This window comes from Peromyscus maniculatus, chromosome 8 (assembly GCF_049852395.1).
Source record: "Peromyscus maniculatus bairdii isolate BWxNUB_F1_BW_parent chromosome 8, HU_Pman_BW_mat_3.1, whole genome shotgun sequence".
Lineage (NCBI taxonomy): Eukaryota > Metazoa > Chordata > Mammalia > Rodentia > Cricetidae > Peromyscus > Peromyscus maniculatus.
The window spans coordinates 95,348,975-95,373,044 of NC_134859.1; the positions used below are offsets into that span (position 1 = coordinate 95,348,975).

General features: G+C 45.6%; 1 protein-coding gene across 2 annotated transcripts in view; it reads right to left on the reverse strand.

Moving 5' to 3' along the window:
* The window catches only part of Prkca (protein kinase C alpha), a 400,362-nt gene that overhangs the window by 72,157 nt on the left and 304,135 nt on the right, over positions 1 to 24,070 (reverse strand). For both annotated transcript variants that reach the window (XM_015994108.3, XM_076543615.1), the window contains exons 6-8: positions 8,632 to 8,788; positions 7,419 to 7,553; positions 7,080 to 7,176 (exon numbers count right to left, since the gene is read on the reverse strand). In XM_015994108.3, coding sequence (XP_015849594.1) covers positions 7,080 to 7,176; positions 7,419 to 7,553; positions 8,632 to 8,788 — 389 coding nt within the window. The remainder of the gene's footprint in view (positions 1 to 7,079; positions 7,177 to 7,418; positions 7,554 to 8,631; positions 8,789 to 24,070) is intronic.

Here is a 24,070-nt window from a genome sequence, read left to right on the forward strand (position 1 = left end):
CCCCAGTGCACAGCTATGGGGAGATGGGACTCCCAGGAACTCCCCGCCAGCCAGCCAGGCGTGTGCAGCTGCCAAGAGACCCTGCCTCAGTCAAGGGAGAAAGGTGAGGACACACTTGAAGGTTGCCCTCTGACCTTTGCACATGGGCTGTGGCACGAATATGGCTGTACCTGTGTGCCGTAGCCTAAGTGTGGAGGTTAGAAAACAACCTGTGGGAGTCAGTTCTCTCCTCCACCGTGTGGGGCTCGGGGGCTGAACTTAGGTCATCAGGTTGGTGCCTTTACTGCTGAGCCCCTTACTGGCCCCTAGCATGTTACTTTCATGAATTGAGAGGAATGTTCTAGATCTGCCATGCACAATAGAAACATATCCACAGATAGACACGTTTTAGATTTTCTAGAATATTCATTAACAATATAAGAAATAGTTGAAATTAATTTTGAAATTATGTTCAATGTTCATATGTAGATATAATATAAAATATCTATGGTAATTATGATCTTTGATTAAGTAATGTATTTATCTAATATATCCAGGATATCACTTCAGTGTACATTGATCATGAAGTGATTATTGAAATATTTTACATTTTTTTCATGTTACTGTGTCTTTGAAAGCTTGTATATTTTATATTAATCGCTTACTTCAGATCAGACTACACATAGTTTAGTTTTATTTTAAGATGGTCTCATGTAGTCCAGGCTGCTTTTGTGGCAAGAGATGGTCCTGAACTCTTGATTCTCTTTCTCTGTCTCCCATGTGCTGTGATGATAGGCATGTGCTATCATGACCAGCTTAAGACTGTACATATTTTAAATACTTCAAGGTTTCATATGACTAGCCCCTGTCAAATTATACAGCACAATCCTAGAGGATTTTCAAGCAAAGGAAAATGTTTTTTTTTCCCCCCTGGGACTTATGGTTATATGACCACTTGGTCAGTGCCATACTGAAATTATAAACAGTGGGCAGGTGTGGTTGCTCAGGGTTGACCCACCCAATGGAGGGAGGAACTCCTGGTCCTCTTTGACCATCTGAAAGGAGGAACAGGATGTGAAGTCAGTTACAAAGGATGATTGTGGTCTAAGTCTAGGGGAAATCAGATTTACCATGTGGGGGTAGGAGTTGGCTTGATGTTCTGTGACAGAGCCCAGATGCTCATGGTAGGGATTCAGGCCATGGTAGCATTAGCATTAGAAGATAGGTCCCTCAGAAGGGACCCTGTTTGTAATCAGGGAAACACTCATATTCCAGTGCCGCTCAGCAGCCTCCTGAGTACCAGGATCAATGAGAAAGAAGGTAGAAGGAACAACCTGTAGAGCTCTGGAGCCAGTAACCGGTACAACCTATTTGCTCCAAACATGACCGAGACAGGAGCATCGGAGCTGGGCTTTAGGCTCCAAGAAGCTGTGAATGGTGGGATACCAACTCACTGGTCTGTTTTCAACAATGATGCCTTGACAGACATTTCTGAGGCTCTAAGCAGGATTCTAAGAATGCTCTTGTCACTATGCCTCGGCGGCTCATAAAAAACGCAGCGTCAGCATTTACTACTTCCTAAGTACAGTGAGTAATGTCTGCTTCACACAACCAACTACCATAAGGGTAAAGAAACAGAGGCCTGGCTAACATGGGTTGAGCCTCACTGGTCCTAGGTATTTGTCTAAATTTACACAGCAATATGATTTAATCTACATGCATTCCTTTGCAGTAGGTACTGTCATTTCCTCATTCATAAACAAATAAAAAAAAAAGAGGTCAGAGATTAAGGAACTTATCCAAGATTGGGGCTGGAGAGACAGCTCATTGGGAAAAGTGCTGATTCCACAAGCACAAGGACCTGAGTTTGGATCCTCCCCACTCATCCAAAGGCCAGGTATGGTGATGCTCGCCTATAAGCCCAGAACTGGGAAAGGAGCAAAGACAGGTGGATCCTGTGGGTCAGCCAGCCTAGCCAAAACATCGGTCTAGGTTATATACCAGTACTCGAAGGCAGAGGAAGGAGAATCAGGGGTTCAAGGTCACCCTCAGCTACATAGTGAGTTTGAAGACAACTGGGCTACAAGAGACCTTGCATAGGGAAAACAACCAACCAACCAACCAACCAACCACCCACCAAAAAAAAAAACAACAAAAAAGAAAATTGTAGCCTGAAGATATCTGTTTCCTTCCTTCTCATATGGAAGCTGAATGCAGCTTGCAGGTACCGTTCTATGCTTGACTTACGTAAAAGATCAAAATGATCATTTCACCGAAAGCACTAGGCTTTCACAGGAATGGAATCAATGGTAAATCAACACGTGTGTTACTAACCTAGTTATTTCTCTAATGTCCTGCTAAAGGGTACCCTGGCTATGGGTCAACTCTTGTTATGCTTGGGCTGGTTTCTAGCAACCACCTGTCAGATAAGCTCACTTTTGAGTATTGAGACCCTAAACCAGACCACTGATTTGAGAAGTCTCCATGTAGTGTGGGATCTTATCTCCTTTCCTAGTAGCCATGGATAGCCCTTTCTATTCAGGGATCATCTGATACACTCTCAGATTCACAACATGCCTGATTTATAGACACAATGTATTTCAGAAATTCATTTTACAGACACACTGTATCTAGACATCCATCTGCATGCATATAAGGGTACTTCCCCATGAAGATGTGACAAAAGGTGACAAGGGTCTCACCTTCTACCTCTGTTTCAAAATAGAGCCAGACAATGTGGCAGAGAATCCACCCATTATGTGGAACATAATTTCAAGATGAAAATGCATTCATTTTAACATGGTCAGTAAACCATGGCTTATGGGTAAATCTGGTCTGCTACTTGTTTTTATCAATGAAGTCTTATTGAAACACAGTTTCATTCATTACACATTGTCAGCAGGTGTGTCCATGCCACAGTGCAACACTAAACATTGCAACAGACACTTTGTGGCCTGCAGATATTATTTGACCCTTTACAGGGAAGACTTGCTGACCCAGAGGTAATCCATCCTTGGGACCTCTTCCCCTTCTCAGCACTGACCATGAGCCTACAGCAGGAGCAGAGTCCCAGGCTTGCGGGGGGATGTCTGGAATCCTGACTCTGCTGAGCCTCTACACCAGGTTTGGGGGAACTGCAAAGCAAGCCAAGGTGTCAGATTGTGTTTACTTCTTAGTATCTCCCTGCTTCATCTCTGGGCCCACGGGTACAGAACACGAGCTCCTCAGGAAGTATGGCTATTTGTTCTGGTCACTGCTGGCGCCTCACTTACTGAACAAATGAAAAGATCTGTAATTTAGTTTGTGATGCAGGGACTGTGTGTGCTTTATCTGAAGATAAGCAGGGAGCAGATTAAAGGGCCGCAGACACTCTCTGGGGATATTGTGGTCAAGGTCCTGGTTTGGGTTGTCTTTTGGGCAGCTGCACTGTTCTGACAGAACCTGTAGGTGCAAGCATGGGCTTTCCCAGCCGTCCTGGGACTTTTCCTTGGCTCCTAACAGCCCTACTTGCAGATGATTCTGTTTGGCAAGATTCTAGAATCAACAATTTAAATATGAAAACAATTCCATCTAATTATCTGATGAACTGTAACACAGTGGATAAAGTTGTCAATGCTCATTTATTTCAATTTTTTTTATTAGACTGAGTGACTTTTGATGTCTTAGGGAAGGTTAGGAAACCACAGCTTCTTGTTAATGGGACACAGCACCAGGGGGCAGGAGGCAGGAGGCATATCTTGAGTTTAAGAATAGTCTGAGCTATATAAAAAGACTCCGCCCCCCATTCAAAAATCCAAGCACCATCACCACCAAAATGGAATCAGACATACACAGAATAACTAATGGACAAGCATGGCCAAGGTTTGGTCTATAGGCCACACTGCAGCCCAGGATAGCTTCGAAGGAGGCTCCAGGTATTGTAGATTCAATGTTGTGTCAAAGGGTTCGGTGCCCATTGCACTAGATACTGAGAGGCCCCTGAGATATGCAGGTTTCTGAAAGGACCAACTGAAGCCATTGGTTAATGGCTTCAGCCAATGACAACTCAGTATTGACTTTGTGTGCAGCCAAGGGTACAAAGTGGAAAGGGAGAGGGACAGATTGCTGTCAGCTCATGTGAGCTGAGGGGTACTGAGGGGTGCTGTTAGCCATGGGTCTAGGAATGAAGGAGGAAAATAATGTGGTGGGGTTAAAAGAAGCTCCCAGATTCTATCCTGATGCTAACTTACATGCTGTTTGGAAAGGCTGGCTACCCCCCAGATCTGCTCAAATGGGAATCCTGCTCTTTCTGACCTAGTGCATGCCTTGCCAACACTGGGCACTGAGGGAAGGCTTGCAGCTCTCACACATATAGACCTGAACACAGAACCACTGCAGGACTATATGCTTGCCTAGGGTCACCAGACGATTCCATTTAAACACAGCATAGAAGCTGCCATGAACTCTCAGCATCTTTATGACTCCGTCAGCTACAGGATTCTGCCTAGTCCCTTGCTGTAATGATGGTAAAATGCTCAGGAAATGAACAGACATCATCTGAGGAAATCTGGGAAATAAAGGCAAAAGAAGCGCAAAGGAGATCCTGGGAGGTTGTTCAAGTAGGTCATTCTGTCTAAGCATGGGGCTCAGCGTGGTAGCACCTGCCATCCCAACCACTGAGGACCTCCCCTCCCCCCTCTGAGGCTGGATGGCCTTGGGCTAGTGCCCTACTGTCAAGCCCTGCTCTTTCAGTAGGAGACAGTCTCCAAGAGAAATGCTTCCCTTTTGGCCTCAAGCCCTCCGGCCTACCGTGTTTACTTAGATATTTAACTTGGAACTGTTGACCTTTATAACAAGGTGGACCCGTTGCTCAGAGAAACAGGAAGTTAACTCACCAGGAAGCCATGAAAATGAAGCACCAATGTAGGTCAATATTTCTTTATCAATTAGGCGGTTTCAGATTTGAATTATTTCAAGTGACACACCCATGAAGCCCCAACAGTTTCTCTCTCAAATGTGACCTATGCTCATGGATCTGAACAGTGACTATGAATGACAGACTTGGGGTGTGAGGGTCAGTAAAGCGTAGCAGATGTCTGTCCTGCCTGAGATAGGCATTCAGTGTCCTGAAACTCCTAGAAGGATCCATCCATCACAGGGGTGGGTGATGTTGGGAAGTGTGTCTAGGAGGTCTCTCTGGGAAGGTAGTCTAGAGCTGTGTCCTATCTAGGGCAGGGGTGGAGGCAGATGATGAAGTAAGTGAAGAATGAAGGTAGGGAGGGCCATGCCCAGCAAGCTTTGTCTTTCAAGTTTGCATTTGACTTCCTTAAAGATCATAAGACTCTCATTCTTCCAGTCTTAAATATATATTTCCTGTTATTTTCTCTCATGCAGCACTTCAAGGTTTACATTTAAATTTTATGTATATGTGTGTGTACCTATTTGTGTGCCTGTTGACATATCACTTGGAGCTGGAGCTGTAGGCAGTCGTGATCTGCCTGGCATGGGTGCTGGGAACTGAACTCTGGTCCTCTGGAAGAATAGCAAGCACTTTTAACCCCAAGCCATGGCTCCAGTGCCCCCTTCTGTAGTTTTTGACAGTCGAGATGATAGATAACTCTTGCTTGCTTGTTTGACCCACACAGTTTTAATTGACTGCCAATATGGAAAGAAACCAGAGCATATCATATAAAAAGGTGGGACTTCGGGCTTCTCTTGAGGTGCTGGAGACATGGCAGCATAGACTTTCCATGTGTGCTGACCAATACCACATGGCCCTGAGAAACAGGAACTGCCGCTTTTATGTAATATTTTTGTGGTAATGGGGATAGATCGCAAGTCTTTGAGAATGCTAGGCAAGCTCTCTACCACTGAGCCATGTTCACAGCCTGGCTGCTACCTTTAGAAGCAAACTCACAGGCTCACCCATCCCCACTGCTCCTTACGATCTCACCTACCTGGACACCTGCTGTTAAGTATCATTTATTTAAACTACTCACGACTCATTTCAATCATTTATGTTCCCAGAAGCTATACAACCTGGCAGCCTGACCTTCAGTATTATCACTGACATCTACTTTGGCCAAATATCATCAGCTTGATGATGAAACAATTTAAGCAGTTTTCTGTTTTACATCCTTTGGAGTCCTGTCCGTCTGACCTATACCTCCCTTTGGCAACAGCACAAGGCTGAGGACTGTCAGCATCTGTTAAGTTCATTGTTTTAGCGTACAGACTCACTGTTTCTGTACTTGTGTATGTCTCCCTCTCTGTATGTTGCTTTAGGAATTCCTGGGATTTCCAGGGAACACTGTGCAGTCTGTGGAGAAAGATGACCAGTTATACAGATCGCAGAGGCTACTACATAAGCCGATCGAATGGTCAACGCAAACCAAGTAGGGAAACAGAAAGCATCAGAGATGGTGGCTGTGGCCCTAAGGCAGGGGCCTAGAGAGAAGAATGCTCATTGTGAGCTGAGATGGATGGAAAGCGATGGAGAAAAAGGAGAGGGGAAGCGGAGAAAGGGAGGGGAAGGGTGCAAATGCAACCAGGACAGAAGGCAAACCTGCAAACCCACTCAGAATGAGAGCAGGAGGCTGTCTTGGTTAAATGAAGTCTGGAGAAAAAAAATAAGAAGAGGATTCTAGACAGGAATGTCTGCTGGAGCTCATCCCACAGAAGAAAACCAGGACAACTTTGCTTTCTATAGGAAAAAAAATTTTTTTCCAGATACTGGAATGGTAGCTAATTATAGGCAAATTGCTCCCTAGAAATTCCCTCCTGAAGACACACAGCCCTTCTCTGTGAGAGGAGAGTGCACTCATAACTGTGCTGTCTCCCGGTGTTGTGTAGACCATTTTCTTACGTGGAAATCAGCCATGCTCTCACCTCTGTGCTGCTTCCAGTCTTCAGTATCCAAAGGACACGAGACACAGAATACCAACAGCTTGCAAATGAAAGCGATTACATATAATATTTGCATTCTTAAATAAACAAGTATTAGCATGAGATTTACTTTTGGCTTCCCAAAGGCGTGACAAGAATCCATCCCTCCCTGAAGATGTGCTTCGTAACATGGAGGAAAGCTGGTGTCCTACCCATGGCTTCACGGGAATCCTCACCTCAAACTTCTGCCTGAGTTCCACATTGCCTTCTTCATCCCCTTCTGGGATGGGCACGTTGTAGTATTCACCCTCTTCTTGGTTGAGCAACTTGTACCTTCAAAGACAGGGGGAGAAGGGAGGGTAAGGGCCAGTCAATGGCTCTCCCCCCTCAGCCTCTGGTCAAGCTGTTGGAGAGATACCTCTATAGATACCACAGCCAGGGCCCAATGAAGATGAATGGGGTGGGGGTGGTGGGGGTGGGGGTGGGGGTGGTGGGGGCAGCTATTGCCAGCCTCTTCCTGGCTTCTCTCAATGTCTGGGGTTTGGAGACATGCTGGGTCTCATGAGCTCCCTTACCATCCACTGGCTGGCATCTTCATCAGCTCTGAGACACCAAAGGAAAGGGAACCCATGAAGTCATTCCGGGTCGTTCGATCCCAGTCCCAGATTTCTACAGACAGTCGTCGGTCTTTGTCTGAAGGTTTTAGTTTGCTACAAAGACAAACATGTACACAATACATTAAGTCATCTCAATCATGGCATCCACTATGTCCACTGTCTGTGCCTGAACTAAACACTCTTCAATTTCCTTCCTGTGTTAACAGGATATCAGCTCTCCATACTAGTTAGCTACAAAAGCTCTGTCTAGACCAAGAATCAATGAATACTGACCCCGGGTATGTGTGTGTATATATATATATATATATATATATATATATATATATATATATATATATATATATATATAATTTTATTAGAACACAGCTTTGAACCATTTATTTACATAGAGAATGTACAAATAAAGTTTTATTAGAACACAGCCTTGGCTATTTGTTTATATATCATCTGTAGCTGCTTTGGCAACAGACCCTGTATGACCCACAATGTCTAGAATAGACTACCTGCCCTTTACAGAGCAGAGCTCAGTGGCTTCTCTCTGACAGAAAGACAGACATCTTTCCTTCTGGTTATTCACAGAGGAAGCACTTCCTGAGTATGTCCCTATGGGGGACCTCTTGTGCTCCCTCCTGTGAGTGCTCCCTCACTACTGATTCTTTGCTCTCTCTTACCATTCCTCTCCCCACCTTCATCTCTGTTTTGAGATTTCTGTCAGTCTCCCAAGACGAAGCTCAAATGTCACTTCCTTCAGAGACTTTTTCCTGCTTAGAAGCGAGTTTATCTTCCTTATTTCATTAGCAATAGTACTTTTTACACCAGGAGTTCATTGTTCTATGCTGCAAAAATTATTAAATTCCTGCTTCATACCCTCTCCTAGCTCTCTAAAGAACTAAGCCACCAAGAGATGGAACACATCTTATGTGTTCTTTTAACAATCTGCAACACCCCAACCAGCTTTTTCCTTTCCTTACAGAGCAGGGACTGATAAGAATTGTCATTTGCATTACACAAATCCTGGTAAACCAAGTCACTACCTGTGAAACAGAAGCACAGGCAGTCTGTGTAGGGATGGGGACAGAGAGATATCTCCCCCCCACTGTCTCTAATGAAGGGGTTGGCCGCTTGTGGTATGTGGGGCAGAGATCACTGCAGGGCAGGAAGAAACACTTACAAGGTGAAGGACTCATTCCATTGAGGGTTTAGTGTGGAGCGGATGGTTTTGGTTTTCTGTTTGCTTTCATTCTTGGGGTCAGGAATAAGTTTCAGCTTCACATACGGATCTGAAAGCCCATTGGGATCCATAGGGATTAGATTTTTTGCATCTCGTACTGTGAAGAGAAAAAGAAAGAAAGAAAATTATAAAAACAAAAAAGAACACTGGACTGGGTGGTGGTGGGGCACACCTTTAATCCCAGCACTTGGGAGGCAGAGAGAGATGGATCTTAGTGAGTTCAAGGCCAGCCTGGCCTACAAGGAGTGTTCCAGGACAGCCAGTACTGTTACACAGAAAAACCTTGTCTCGAAAAACCAAACCAAACCAAACCCAAACCACTGACTTGTATGAACCAGCACTAGTGTGGACACCATGCTCAATCAGAGACGTCAAGACCGTGTTTGTAGCCAGAGGGAGTGGCCCATGCCTGCAATCTCAACACTTGGAAGGTGGAGGTGCAAGGTCACCCTAGGCTACACAGTAAATTCAAGGCCAGCCTTCAAAGTTGGCCTCCTCTGTGACACACCTACTCCAACAAGGTCACACCTCCTAATAGTGCCACCCCCTTTGGGAGCCATTTTCTTTCAAACCACCACAATGACCTTCTAGTTTTCCAGAGGGAAAGGAGACCCTTGCCCTATTTGGGCAACCAGCAGGCCCTGGCCCACTGTACTATACACACAATTCAGTGTCCACAAGTATTATCATTCTTCTCCATAAAAGCTGGCAGATCCCAACCCTGGTTGTATCTTGGAGTCCCTTGAGAAAGGGGCTAAAGTTCCAGTGCTCAGAATTAAATTAGAATGATCAAGGGAGGTGGCCAACAGCTGGGTTTTAAAAGATCCCTAGAGGTTTTATAATGGCAGAGGTGGGATTCAGGAGTGCTATCCAGTGTGCATCAAACATCATCCCGGAAGTCATTTCCAGGGCAGCATCTTGGTCCCCACCTCAAAGTTATAAACTTTGAATCCTTACTTTAACAAGCCCCATAGGTGGCCCCAGTGCATATTCTGGCTTAAGAAACAATAACATAGGAATCAGCAAATAATTACAAAAAAGGCCACTTCCTTCTCACTGTGGAACATGTTCTTAGATGCAGCTGGTTGTCTAAAGCCACTGCATATTAATGCAACAAGTCATTATCTATGATGATGAAAAAGGTCATATGCCTGAGTCTGTGTCTGCAGCATGGCTCCCTCTCTGTCTTACAAAGACACCTTCCTGATGATGTCATATCATCAGAACCCTTAACTAGTCACATACTATCAATACACATCCAGTTGTGAGGGGGTTCTAATCCAGAGGTGCTCACATTATGGCCCCTGGACCAGCAGTGTTAACGTTACTTACTGTATTAGAATTCCAGGGAAGGGTCCAGGGATCTGTTTATCAAGCTTCTAGGTGATTCCCTGGTGTGTACACATTGGAAGTCAAATTACCATCATCAGAATTTAGGGCAGCTAAATCTACACAGACCGTCAGTGTAGATCGATTATGAAGAACTATGGAGGAAATTTAGAAGTTCCCAGAGCTGTCAGTGGGCAGGAAAACAGAGGAGGGATGGAGACATACTAAAGATGTTGGGTCTTTGGACACAACTGTGGCAGCCTGTCACTAATGCAGACACCAGAGTCAAGCATTGTCCATATTAGTTTGTTACTCCACGGTGTGCCGATTCTTGCTGACACAGCCTTATGTCTTTCTCACTCAGCAGCCTTGACATAAGAAGGTGACAGCGGGCACTGGATTCAAATGGTCTGAGGAGAGAGTGAGTCAGGTGAGGGGGACAAGCCACGGAGAAGCAGGCGATGTCATCCCCATGGTGCACCTGGGCTTTCCAAGCATTTCTTCCGTGGATGCTACCTAACCCCACCCAGCTTGAAGGCAGACGGAGCATGGAGTCTGCAGCTCAGTGGCTCTACCACCAAATCTCTCCTTTGCAGGGTAGCCCTGAGCCTTAGAGCTCAAGTCCTCAAGCCCATTTCTTCAACTAGAAAAAGGAATAGGGCCATAATCCTGGTGAGAGAAACTTAAAAGAAAATGAAATAATGTAAATAAAGTGATTTACATATATGTCAGGAAACTTGTAAAGAAGGGGAAAAGATAATTGTGTGAATGCTCACTATATCTCAGGCATATTTAAAAATATCATTTATTTTTAATTTCTTTGAGAATTTTATCCCTTTTCTATCCTTCCTCTCCCTCTGCAACTTCTCCTGTGTACCCCCTCGAACTCATGACCTCTTCTTTGATTATTGTTACATGCGCGCGCGCACACACACACACACACACGCCTATATAATATAACCTGCTGAGTCCACTTAATGTTGCTAGTGTGTGTGTGTTTAGGAATGACCACTTGGGACTACATAAGCTAGCATGGGGCTCTTCACTAGAGAAGACTGATTCTCCATCTCCCAGAAGCCATAACTGCCTGTAGCCCTTCATCTGGGGATGGGGCCTTGGGACATTCTACCCGTCCACAGTGGACTCTCGACTGGTGTCATCATGCAGGCCTTGCTTAGGCAGCTGTACTGTTAATGATGCACAGGTGCCTCTCCCTCTCACCTATAGAAGACTGTCTCACAGCAGACATCCTGTGCTCGGGTTTATCTTCCAGCCCTTCTTCCTCAATGTTTCCTGAGCCAGAAGGTGTCTCTAGGACACATTTACAAAATCTGAATGGAGTTGGAGTTCTTCCAGGACTCAGCCACTTGAGAATCCAAGGTTTAACTAATGTGGTCCTGGAGGTCCAGACTCCAGCATCACAAAAGATAAAAGGTGGGAGGTAAAAATGGAAGGGAGGTAAAGGTGGAACGCTCATGCAAGCAACGCAAAGGGGCCACAGGTCTCTCTCTTTGAACTGCAAGAAGGTCACAGCCCAGAAGCAAATGAAGAATCTCATCATGGCCAAGAGTTCCAGGTTTGCCTCCTGCTACTTGCAGAATGACCTCGACACTCGCTTTTATATTTTCCATTCACCATCTGACAGGCAGTGAACGGACTCAATTAAGGCCGATCTTTTCTGAATGGCGATGAGCTAGGATCTTGATGGAATTTAAAGCCTCTGGTTTCCTGCTGAGATATTATCATCTAAGCTGAAAATAAAGAGAGTTATCAATTCCCAATGTCACTGGAGCAGACAGTGAGTCCAAATTTCAGTTTCTTATTGCAGTGGGAAAACAGTGTCTTGTCACTCATCACACACAGGGCACGTGAACTGGGATCAGCTTGGGGGTCCATCTGCTCAAAATTCAGGACGCTCATGTATGCATTCTGGTCCTCCCCACTTGTGGCTATGGGTAAGATATTTAAACTGGTTTGGTGGGCTGAGGCTCAGGCATTGGGCACTTCCGGGCTCTCCAGGTCAGTTTTCAGTGAAGCCACCGTCAGCAGGTTGGAAGGGACACTAGTGCTTCTGCCGTCACGTGCAGACTCTGACCACTGCCCATTTCACTTTTCTTCAGATTTGCTCAAGGAATAGGAAATGAAGAAACAAGACCGTTGGTTATAAATAGTTCCTGTGAAACTGAGTGCAACGAAAATCTGTTGTGTGTTTCTACCTCCAGGTAGAAATGGCAGAGGCCTGCTTTCTCTTGGCTACAAAGAGGAAATTATGTTAGCATGCCAAGGATATTCTAGTCTCCCTCTGCATTGCCAAGGAGAATGATAGGGAGTGGAGGTGGACTAGCTTCCTTGTCATGTAACTTAATACGTTCAACGTCAGTTCAGAACCATCAGAAACCTTCTCCTGTGCTACCACCAGCCCACGTTCCCAGTGGTCCCTCCTCACAGGAACACAGCGGGAAGGAATGACAGAGGCTCTGTCGTTACTAGGGATGTGGACTATTCCACAGACTACACATGCCAGGGGGCGAAGGACAGTCTCAGCAAAGACCCTGTGGCTCCTTTCTTGTCTTTACTCTATACAAGAACTTTTGATCCACAGAATTAAAATAGAAAAGTGCATCATGTTACTTGAGAACTTTTGATCCACAGAATTAAAATAGAAAAGTGCATCATGTTACTTTGATAAATCAACTATAGAGAGTGAAATTTCTTGATTTTTTTTCTTTATGTTGTTGTTGTTTGCTTGTTTTTGAGATAGGGTTAGGGTCTCACTATGCAGACTGGCTGGTCTAGAACTCACCATGTAGACCAGGCTGGCCTCAAACTCACAGAGATCTGCCCATCTCTGCCTCCTGAGTACTAGGATTAAAGGTGTGTGCCACCACCTGGCTCAATTTAAGAAAGTCTGACCTGGGAGCTGTGGAGATGGGTTAGTCAGTAAAGTGCTTGCTGTATGAGCACAAAGGCCAGGGTTCAATCCCCAGCACCCACGGAAAGCTGGGCATGGTGCGGCAATTACTATAACCAACAGCAGGCAGCTCACAGCCATCTATAATTCTAGCTCCAGGGCGATCTGACCCCTCTGATTTCCATGGGAACCTGCACTCATATGCATATAACACACAGAGACACAGACATATAATTGAAAATTTAATTAATTAAAAAATAAGGTTGATAGTGATTGAGGAAGACACCCAGTGTTGACCTCCGACCTCCATGTGTACAAGAAATCCTCCACCCAAGTCCTGCCAAATTAACTTAGTTCCCAAAGGCAGTCCCCATGCCTACAGTAGAGACACGCCTCTTTCCTGTGTATAACCTGCAGAATCACTAACTGTACTCCGTGGGGTCCGCACATATGGGCCTAAAGCCCTGTTGAGGAACCGTATAAAAAAATCTTGTCTCCTTGAAGCTCATTAACAGTTTTACAGTCATCAGGAGTAGGAGACACTCTGCTGAAGAAATACATCTGTGCTGTGGCATTGGCCATTTCAGAACAGAAGTCTATTCTGTCATCCTAGGACTTTAGTAGGAATGCAAAATATTAACTATATTCCTACTTCGTTGCCTTGAGGTGGCTGCTCTGAAATTATAGGCTGTCAAGACCAACACTGAGAAAACCCAGCATGGGTTTGAGGTTATGTCACTTCTGGATAATGTAAGATATAATTTCCAGATAAGGCATATTCAAATAAGTTTACAAAAACCAATAAGTACTCATGTGAACTACCTGTTCCAGGTGGCTATGTGAGCCAAGAACATGTGTGTTTCACATAAATGTTTAGGAGTGAGGAGAGACCTAGGCAGATGGGCAGTCTCAACAGATTGGAGGACTGGGCAGCCATGACAGATGGGAATCAGAGCCTTAGCTGTCTATGATGGTTAATCTTAATCTTTGAGTTGACAGAATCTAGAGTCATCTGAGAGATGGGCTTCCGGACATGCCTGTGCTATTATCTTAATTATGCTAATTGAGACGGGAAGAGTTGCCCACTGTGGGTGTCACTCTTCCCTGGCTGGGATCCGGGACTGCATGAAGAAAGGGAATTGGGAACCTGGTTCAATCAAGCCCCTGTTGCTTTGACTTGAACTGTGAGCTAAGATAAACACTTCTTGTCCATAAGTGGCTTTTGTCAGAATATTTTATCATAGTAACAAGAAGAGAAACAAAGACAATGCCCCAGAAGAATGAATGGAGCAACAGCCTTAGCCACAAGGCCAATGATTCTGCCCAGGTCCTAATGGGCAGGAGGAAGTAGAGGCAAGGACTCAGGCAGGCAGGCAAGCAGAGGTGATATCACCAGGCTTTCTCTGGTAGGAGCAAGATGCTCCCCTGAGACCTGAGCCAGATGATGGTTTAATGAACATCTCAGAATGTTTAGGGAACAACTGGACACGGGCTGCTTGAGTGGATGAGGCACGTCCAACTTCCTGTGGGCTCCATGACGGGACCCCATGCTTTGGTCAAATATTTGCCTGTCACCATTAGCTTTTCGGCTTTAGAAAAATATTTCGACTTCTCAGCCAGTTTTTCTGTAAAGTAGGGACAGTAATGTTGTCTGTCACCCAGGGTGACTGTGAAAATTAAATGCACTAATACATGTAAAGTGTTTCAAAGAGTAGCTGGACTAGTGTTAGACGTCATCAGTGTTCACTATCTGCATCATTGTCGTCATTGTCGTCACTGTCATTGCTGCTGCCACCATCACCCAGTCCTCTTGCTTGGTCAGGAGGCCAGGCTCTTTCCTCAGGGTGAAGAAAGTGGACCGGAGCTGGGGAGATAGCTCAATCCATAAAGTGCTTGCCTTGCAAGAGTGAGGACCTGAGATCAGTTCCTCCAGAACCCAGGTGGGAAAGAGCAAAAACCCAGGCATCTTGAGGCATGCTTGCAACCCCAGTGCTGTGGAGGTGGAGACAGGAAGATACCTAGGTCTTGTTGACTGGTCAGCTTAGCCTACCCAGTGGGTCTCAGGCCAATGAGAGGCCTTGTCTCAAAAAGGAAGGTGGATGGAACCTCTGTAATGACACCCACAGTTGACCTCTGGCTGCTACACATATATGTACACACATGCATAGGCATACACACCAACCCCCTCCACTTCAATAAGGAGACAGACATACAGTCCTGGAATTTCTAGATCACAGGGTAAGGCTATAATAGTCAGCTCCCAAGTGTTTCAAAATAGTCTGGGATTTAAAAAAAAAATCAATGCAGTTCTTAATCCATCAGAGAATCTTCCAGATGGCTTCTCAATTCAGAGACTCTGTGTAGTATGAATTATGAAGTATAAATGATGAAACCAACATCCATGAAGACTGGCTAGTTTAGAGGTTAGATGCAGGCCAATGCCACAGAATGTACCCAACATGCTCCCCCATTCTACCTTCTGGTGTCCTTTGTGGACTTTAAACTTACTCTGGGGTTGCCATGGGGCATTGTGGCTGGGAACAGGTCAGAGTGGGAGCATTCCGAGGCTCCGGTGGATTCATCCACAGGCACAAAAATCAGAGGCTTTGAGGAGCACACAGCTGCATTCTCTTGCAGGCAGCCTGGATGTGTCAGCACTGACCGGAAGTAACCCTGCTCATTCAGGGTTCACAGCTACAGAGGGACATTGTTTGGCTATGTACAAAAATCAACTCCTTCCAAGTTCAATGACAAGTCAGCCCTTTAAATGATCTGTTTTGCTTTAGAAAATAATTCCCTATTTTTGCTGCTTTTTTCCCCTCCTGAGAGCACCCTTGTTCATGGCTTCTGCTTACAAGCCAACAGAAAGGACAAAGGCTCAAAACAGGGACTCGCTGTAAGAGCCAGGATTGTGTCCTGTGAGCTGACCCAGTGAAGGTCTCTCCCACTCCCATCCCTGCCCAACAGTTGAAAACAAGAGCAAACAAATTCTAGAATCCCACTCCTCGCCACGGGTAAGCAAAATCATGTTCTCTGACACTGCAGAAAAACAGCAGCGAGTTTTCTTTGCTTGAGGTCACCAACAGCAAAAGATGCAAATGTAAGACTCTCAGAGGGTGGGAGTGGGCAGGTGAATGCAGAAATGGTGAGGGGTGGTGTCCAAGGCCCAAAGGGCCTGGAGTCCATGCGCCACATCTTTTTTTTTTTTTTTTTTTTTTTTTTTTTTTTTTTTTTTTTGGTTTTTTCGAGACAGGGTTTCTCTGTGTAGCTTTGCGCCTTTCCTGGAGCTCACTCGGTAGCCCAGGCTGGCCTCGAACTCACAGAGATCCGCCTGGCTCTGCCTCCCGAGTGCTGGGATTAAAGGCGTGCGCCACCAACGCCCGGCACGCCACATCTTTGTAACAAAAGAGGACTTTCAACTCGGGAAATTAGTTATTTTGAACGATGATCAGATGCTCAGGCTGTCCTTTCAAAAGCCATGGACCTACAAATTGATTTCATATAAAAATATGATCACATTTGAATATAAATTTAATGCCAGAGAAACTTGATGGGATTTCAGAGCTTAGGCAGAGAAGTGTGAAAAAGAGGGAAGGGGAAGAGGGGGCTGGGCGGGGAGACAGGAGAAGAGTGGGGGAGGGGAGAGCACAGTGAGAAGCATGTACTTCACCTCTCCACCAAGCAGGACTGACGGGGCCAGGTGGTACTGAGATTGAGGGTGAATGCAGATCCCAGGTCCTCTGGTGCCCAGGAAGATAATGAACACCGTGGTGGTAATAGTAGCAACGTGTTTTTGGAGATGACTAAGTGCTAACCGCTGTCTTGAGTTCATTACAATAACAAGGTGCTGTGCTAGTGGGACCCAAGGGCAGATAGGAGGCTGAATAACGTGCCCACTACATAAAGCCAGGATGGGCCTGTAATTTTGTAGACCCCAATCATCACTTGTCCCAGAATAGACAAGTCCCAGAGAAGAGGTGGTGAAATTGGTCTCAGCTGGGGGGGAGGCGTAAGAGATGAGAACAAACACCCTTCCTTTGAAGGGTGGGTGACAAGGGCCAGAACATAGAGGGCCCAGTGAATACACCAAGATCAGAGTTGGTCCAGGGCTGTGCCTGGATGAATGGGAAAAGGGATGAGAAGAAGGGTACAGAACTGCATGTCTGCTTGATGCCTTGAACGTGGCAAAGGGGACTCCAGCACCCGACTTGAAGCTGTGATCCTAGTGGCTTCTGGGATTCACTTGCCAAACTGACAGTGTGTTCCAGTCACAAGTGGTCTCTGTAGTGTCTGCCTCAGAACCAACAGCCCAGGGACTGAATCAGGAAAGATCCTGGAGTCACTGAGACATAGAGATCAAGAGAATGCAGTGGCATTGATACCAGAGAGGCCACAGGGGAAGCTCTAGCCACTCTTGGAAAGACTTGGTTCCCCAAGGCTCCCGGAGATACTTGTCAAAGACAAACAGTGCCTGGAAGACATAGGGGCAAAAGATAATGGAGGGCCAGGATGTGCTTGTAACACAAACGTGGAGGGAGATGGAGACAGGAGGGTCCCTGGGGCTTACTGGCCAGCCACTCTAGCCAATTGGTGAGCCACAGGAGAGTGAAAGACCCTGTCCTAAAGAATAAGGTGGAGACATGTACATATGCACCCATGCAGGCATGTGCACACACCCTCATCTCATGTGCATTTGTGTTTGTTTCTGCTCTGTGCTCAGGACAAGCCTGATACACAGCCTCCTCCTCTTACTGCCTGATCTGGCCATGACCTGCTTCCACGGTCAAATCTCACACTGTTCAGTCACTACCTCCTTCCACACTTCGTCTCCACCTAGGAACCATGAGCAAGCAGTGAGCAAGATTATGCAACGATGGAGCCATTCTTTATAGGACAGGTCACTACAGAAACAGGAATTTATAAGGAACATGTGCCCAGGAGCACTGGGAGGCAAAGGCTGACCTGTCTTTGCTCCCAGGCAGATCTGGGTGTTTAGAGAACTGAGTGCGAAGTTCAAAAGTTTCCCAACCGGCCAATGGATGGGACCAGGAGGCTTTGAAAAGGCTGGACAGCAGCTTGGCACATGTGGCTCCAGGACAGCACAGAGCACTCGGCTTTCTCCAAGCCCAGCTTTCCCGGCTCGTTACTGGGAAGAACACGCTGTTCTTGAGGCTTGTTTGCCCCTTTACTTTGGGCCTCATCTGATGATGCTGAGAAGGAGAAACTGTCTCTAAGAGGCTGCCAGTTCCAGCATGGAGCTGTGAGCCAGTTCCCTGCCAGGAGACAGAACTCCCCGCAAATGCTGATGGGGAAACTGGTGGAGGGACAGATTGCTTCCGGAACAGGATTTGCTGAATGCCCTTCCCATGTGATGCTTTGGGGGTGGTCCAGCTGTCTAGCAATAAGGCGAGGTTCCTGGTTTAGGAATTCTGACTCAGCCTCGTCACTTACTGGGGTATGTCACAGGTGATGGTGAGCACATTGGCACGGGGCCCTGTGGCAGAACCGACCACAAAGCTACAGGCCATCGGGTGTGCACAAGGAGCTCCAGCAGAGGAAGGGTCTAGCAGGCTCCAGTTGGTACACACAGGAGAGGGCACAGGGAAGGGAAGTTCCCAAGCTACATTCCTGAGGTGTGCAGGCTTAAACTTTATGTAACAGGGCACCCTAAAATTCCCCGAGAGACACTCTCCATCTTCTTTGTGAGTCTCTGTGTCTATGCCCATGTGTGTGTGCACATGCAGGCAGACAGCTGGAGGACTGCCTTGGCTATTCCTCAGACGCCGTCAACCTTGTTATTGTGAGACAGGGTTTCTTTTTTTTGGTTTTTCGAGACAGGGTTTCTCTGTGTAGCTTTGCGCCTTTCCTGGAGCTCACTTGGTAGCCCAGGCTGGCCTCGAACTCACAGAGATCCGCCTGGCTCTGCCTCCCGAGTGCTGGGATTAAAGGCGTGCGCCACCAACGCCCGGCGAGACAGGGTTTCTTACTGGCCTGCTGTCACAAAGTAAGTTAGGCTGGCTGGCCAGTGAGTCCCAGGGACCCACCTGTATCCACCTCCCCAGCACGAGCCACCATACTTGTCTTTTCTTTCTCCTGTAGCTTCCGGGGTAACGAACTCAGGTCCTCATGCTCACAGGCAAGAACTTTATCAACTGCGCTATCATCTTAGCTCATTCTGTGTCTCCTGAAGTCACAAGTGTCTTAACACAGAGTTACACTTTCTATGACATTTGAAGACACTCTTGGGCCCTGGCTGGAGGATATCTGTAGACTGTGCACAGGGAGAGACAGCTCTCTGAGGACCATGGCAGCTGACTTCTCTCATCACATCTTGCAGAACTTGTGTGTCTAGAGAGCACATTATCTTTCCAGGTTGGCCCCCCTCTGCCTGGGCATGGGAAGAGGTTTATATTTCAATCGAAATGCTTATGATTTCCCACCCAATTAACATTGGAATTCTAGTCCCCAGGTGATGGTACTAAGGGGTGGAGCTTAGTGAGGTGATTAGGTCAGGAGGGTGGAGCTCTCAGGAATGGGATTTGTCCTTTATAAAATAGGTTTTAGGGAGCTTGTCAGCTCTTTCCACCATGAAAGGATCCAATGAGAAGGCATTATTTCAGCATAAGGACACAGGCTCTGAAAGATATAACAGCTGCTAGTGCCCTGGTCTTATCTTCCCAGCCTGAGTCATGAGTGAATGTCTGTTGTGTATAAGCTATGGTCTCTTGTTACAGCGGCTGAACTGAGCGAGACTATCTGGGAGCTGGGAGGGGTCCTGACAATGGAGAGCGAGAGCCTGCTGGGGCTTGATGATGAGTGGGAACTACAAATGAAGGCACTGGTCCAGGTGGGTTATGGCACATTCTCCACTAGTGTGAACATGGGTCCTTCATGCATGAGCACCCAGTAGCAGTCAGCTCTGTCCAGTGTGAAGAGGCAACTGATTCTTCCAGCAAATGACAAGGAAGAGTTGACACCTGGTAGGTTGCCAGAGGAATACAGTAGCTCAATGTGACTGGAGGCAACAAGAAACGACCCTCTCTTCCCAGGAACCAAGTACTCCTGAGATTTCCCACTAGCACTTCAGTGGCACTTGCTACAGTATTTTTTGAAGGTTCTGATCTTGAAACGAAAAAATAGACAAATAACAAGAGTCTCGCACCATTTACTTCAACAAATACTTTGTTTGCTTTTTATTTCTTTTTTTTTTTTTTTTGAGACATAATCTTGCTATATAGCCCAGGCTGGCCTTGAACCTGCCATTCTCCTATTCTGCCTCCCCAGTGCTGGGTTTACAGGTAGGCATGAATATGTCATCCTGTTTCAACATTTCTACTTAAATCTTCAGCATGCTTCACCCTCAGATTTACCTCTACCACACACATGGTGTATAGCTTCAGAGCTGACACTGGTTTCAGCTGATTGGTTAAGGAAGTTAAATGTTTATTTCCACCTGACCTATCATACACAGGACTTACATACTCCTCAAAGACTCATGGTTTCCTTGCTACTGTTTGAACACCTACCACCCCAGAACGGTCCCTAGCTATGCATGTGGCAGTTAGTTACCTGCTACGCACACGGGTCTCTATAGCACCCTTGCCCCGTGATTCTGGGCTCACGCTATCCCATCCCTGGGCACAGCCGGCCTGGAGCACAACCCTTCATCCATCTTGTTTGCATTTGTCCCAACTGTGGACTAACAACCCAGTCCTCTGGGTTTCTAGCCTCCTTCCAGCCCTGCCTGTCAGATCTCTGCAGACTGACAGAAACATGGGGACAGGGACCAAACACTTCCTCCCCAGACATCTCCCTAAGGTCAACACAGCAAGGCAAAAGGCTCATATGCCTAGTGGATTCTTGCTGACTGACAGGGGTGCCGGAGTAGACAAGGCTTCAAAGCCTCATGCTTTGGGCTGCAGTACACCAGAGTGTCCATTTGGAGGGACTCCAGCACAAGGGAAAACCTGAACAGGCCTTTTCCAGGGAGACTAAATCCAGGCCGAAAGGAGTCAAGTGCTTCCCAGAAGACACCAAACAATTTGAAGAGTCTCGGAGCTCTCAGAGACAAAGGGGCAGAGGGTGTACTGTTAGTTTTCAGGAAAAATGGGCCATACAGGGCCATTTGCTCTAGGTTGCTAAGGGAAATCACTGCATGTGGAACTTTGCTGGGTTTCAAGAAATAATATGCAAAGGCATCTTCAGCAAAGAACAATTGTTGATTGGGTATCACGGGGGGAGATTCGGGTCACTTGGTGGGTCTCGGCTGTCTGGCTTGCTGCATTTCTTCTAATCACACGGCATTAAGCCTGCTGATACCGCCTGTGCTCACAAGCACAGTTTCTGATTTGATCTCTTTCGTGTTAATAAACAATGGCTCACAAATTCTGCGACCTTTGTTTCCTTATTGCCAGAGTCAAGGACAAGAAGAGTGAGAGACACTGATAATACACCTGCTCAGCCACCCCCTCCCCACCATGCATGAGCACAAATCTGAAGTCAAGGACTGAAGAAGTCCCTGTGTAAAAACATATTCATGGAATGGTCTGCTATTTTAGCTCACTATTTTGTCATAAGGGTGGATTTCTGCCTCCGTAAATCCAGTGCCATCAAATTGTGAGCCAGCAACTACTTAATCAAAGTCAGCTAAACAAAGAATTTAATGAGCATGGTGTTCAACAGTTAGTTCCTGCCTCTCTGTGTCTCTCTGTCTCTCTCTCTCTCTGTCTCTCCTCTCTCTCCATCCCTCCCCATCTCATCTCCTTCCCTCTTACTGTACTTCCTTTCTTACTTTTGAGACAGTCTTACTATGCAGCCCTGTTTGGCCTTGAACATAGCCTCCTCCCATGGCCTCCTAAGTGCTGGATAATAGATATGTGTTTCTGTATCTGGAAACATTTTCTACTAATGTTTCTACTAATTCCAAAGGAGATGACTGTTAGAAATATCAGCTAGTTGTGGGAAACTGATAAGGTCTTCACACAAACACAGGAAGGCATTCATATTAAGAAAAAGTTATTTCTCGGCTGGGCAGTGGTGGTGCACACCTTTAGTCCCAGCACTTGGGGGCAGAGGCAGGTGGATCTCTGTGAGTTTGAGGCTAGCCTGGTCTACAGAGCGAGTTCCAGGACAGCCAAGGCTACACAAAGAAACTCTATCTCAAAAAACACAAAAACAAACAACCCCCCCAAAAGACCAAAAAAAGAAAGAAGAGTTACTTTTCATTGTAGAAGCAATGCATAGTCATCATGAAATAACTTATTTTCATAAAGAAGAAAATTAAAGGCAATTGCAATTCCACCAAGAGAGACAACTGATTTCACATTGTTTTGTTGACAGACAGTCGTTTTCCTGTAAAGACATCTATAGTATAATATCGATTGACTGTAGAGCTGGGGATGAGGCCCAGGGCTTTGCACAAGCCAGGCAGTCACTCATTACTAAGCTATATCTCTAGCCAACAATGTTTATTTTTTTATAGAATTTATATAATCTTATGGTAGTCTAAAATTCCATCTTCATAAAACTTAACAAAGTATTAAAAAATATTTTAATGCCCAACATTCTATTTTGTAGCAGTTATTGTAAAAATCTGTGCTCGGGCCGGGCAGTGGTGGCGCACGCCTTTAATCCCAGCACTCGGGAGGCAAAGCCAGGCAGATTTCTGTGAGTTTGAGGCCAGCCTAGGCTACCAAGTGAGTTCCAGGAAAAGGCGCAAAGCTACACAGAGAAACCCTGTCTTGAAAAACAAATAAACAAACAAAAAAAAGCAAACAAAAACAAAACAAAACAAAATCTGTGCTCAGTTTGGATCACTGACATTGGTTCGAAATTCTACACTTTGTACACAACACAGAAACTAATCATCTTCATACATAAAATTCTGCTTTTCTTCTTAGGCTGCATACCTAAAAGTAGAGTAAAAGATGCAAAAACCACTCAAGACTTGATACATTGCCAAACAGCTCCCCCTAAAGTTGTACCAATGTCCTACCAAAATTACATTAAGGATAAAGTGAGAAAAATAAAGAATAACATTATAATATTGACTCTCCTGATATTTTTTTGAGGCTTAACCATCTTTCCCTATATAGCAATTTGGCCATTTGAATGTCTTTTTCTCTGACTTATTACTTATTCAGGTTTCCTACAGGGCAGTAAAGAGGATTCTTACTGGTCAGAAGGAGTGTCTGGATGTGTGTGGCAGTGGTCCTTGACTTATTTGTCACACTCTGCATTTAGATTTAATTCTGTATGCATCTAGAAACACACAGGAGCTTAACTTTTCACACAGTCAAAGCTACCAAAATGTTTTCTTCCATTTCTTTTAGGCTTAGGAAATCCTTGCCCTTTCCAAGGGTAGTTAAGTATTCACCTATGTTTTCTTTCATTATTTTGTTTCTTTTTTATATTTAACTTCCAAATCCATCTGAAATTTATTTTGGTGTAAAGCAGAAGGCGAGATCTCATTTATTTTTTTTTTCTTCCAAACGTTTAGATAATTTCCCCAACATCTGTGGAATGAACCGTACCTTTCTTACTGGTTCTGGAAGCCTCTGTTTATTTAGAAGCAGGCTCTGTTTTCAGAGCATCTGCTTTATCATATTCAATGTCCTGTTAGTTTCTGCAAAAAGCCTACACTTTAAATTGTTTTAAATTTCCAACATATTTTAAAATCCATCCATGTGCTTGGAATGCCACTTCTCAGAGAAACTCTCTGTCCACTGTCTGAAAAAAAAAATCTCTTCAATTCTTTAGCTCTTAGAGTTTATGAACTGTATTAGCTGCTTCTCCCATTATGTAACAAAATAAAAGCAGCTTAATAAACAGGGGGTTTATTTTGGCCCATTGTTTTGGGGTCCAGTCCATCATGATGGGGAAGTCCTGGAGTCATGAGCCCAGAGCAGCCAGCAAAGAGATGAACACTGGTGCTCAGCTCACCTGCTCCTTGTTACTCAGTTTGGAACTCGATTGCTTTTCACTTTTGTTTTTAAGACAGGGTCTCTTCTTGAACCCTAGGATCACTGATTTGGCTTGGTTGATTGGCCAGGGAGCTCCAGGGACCCACCCATCCTCCCCCCCCCCCCCCCCCCGCTGGGATAACAGGTGTGAGTCATGGTGCCTGGCTTTTTATGTGGG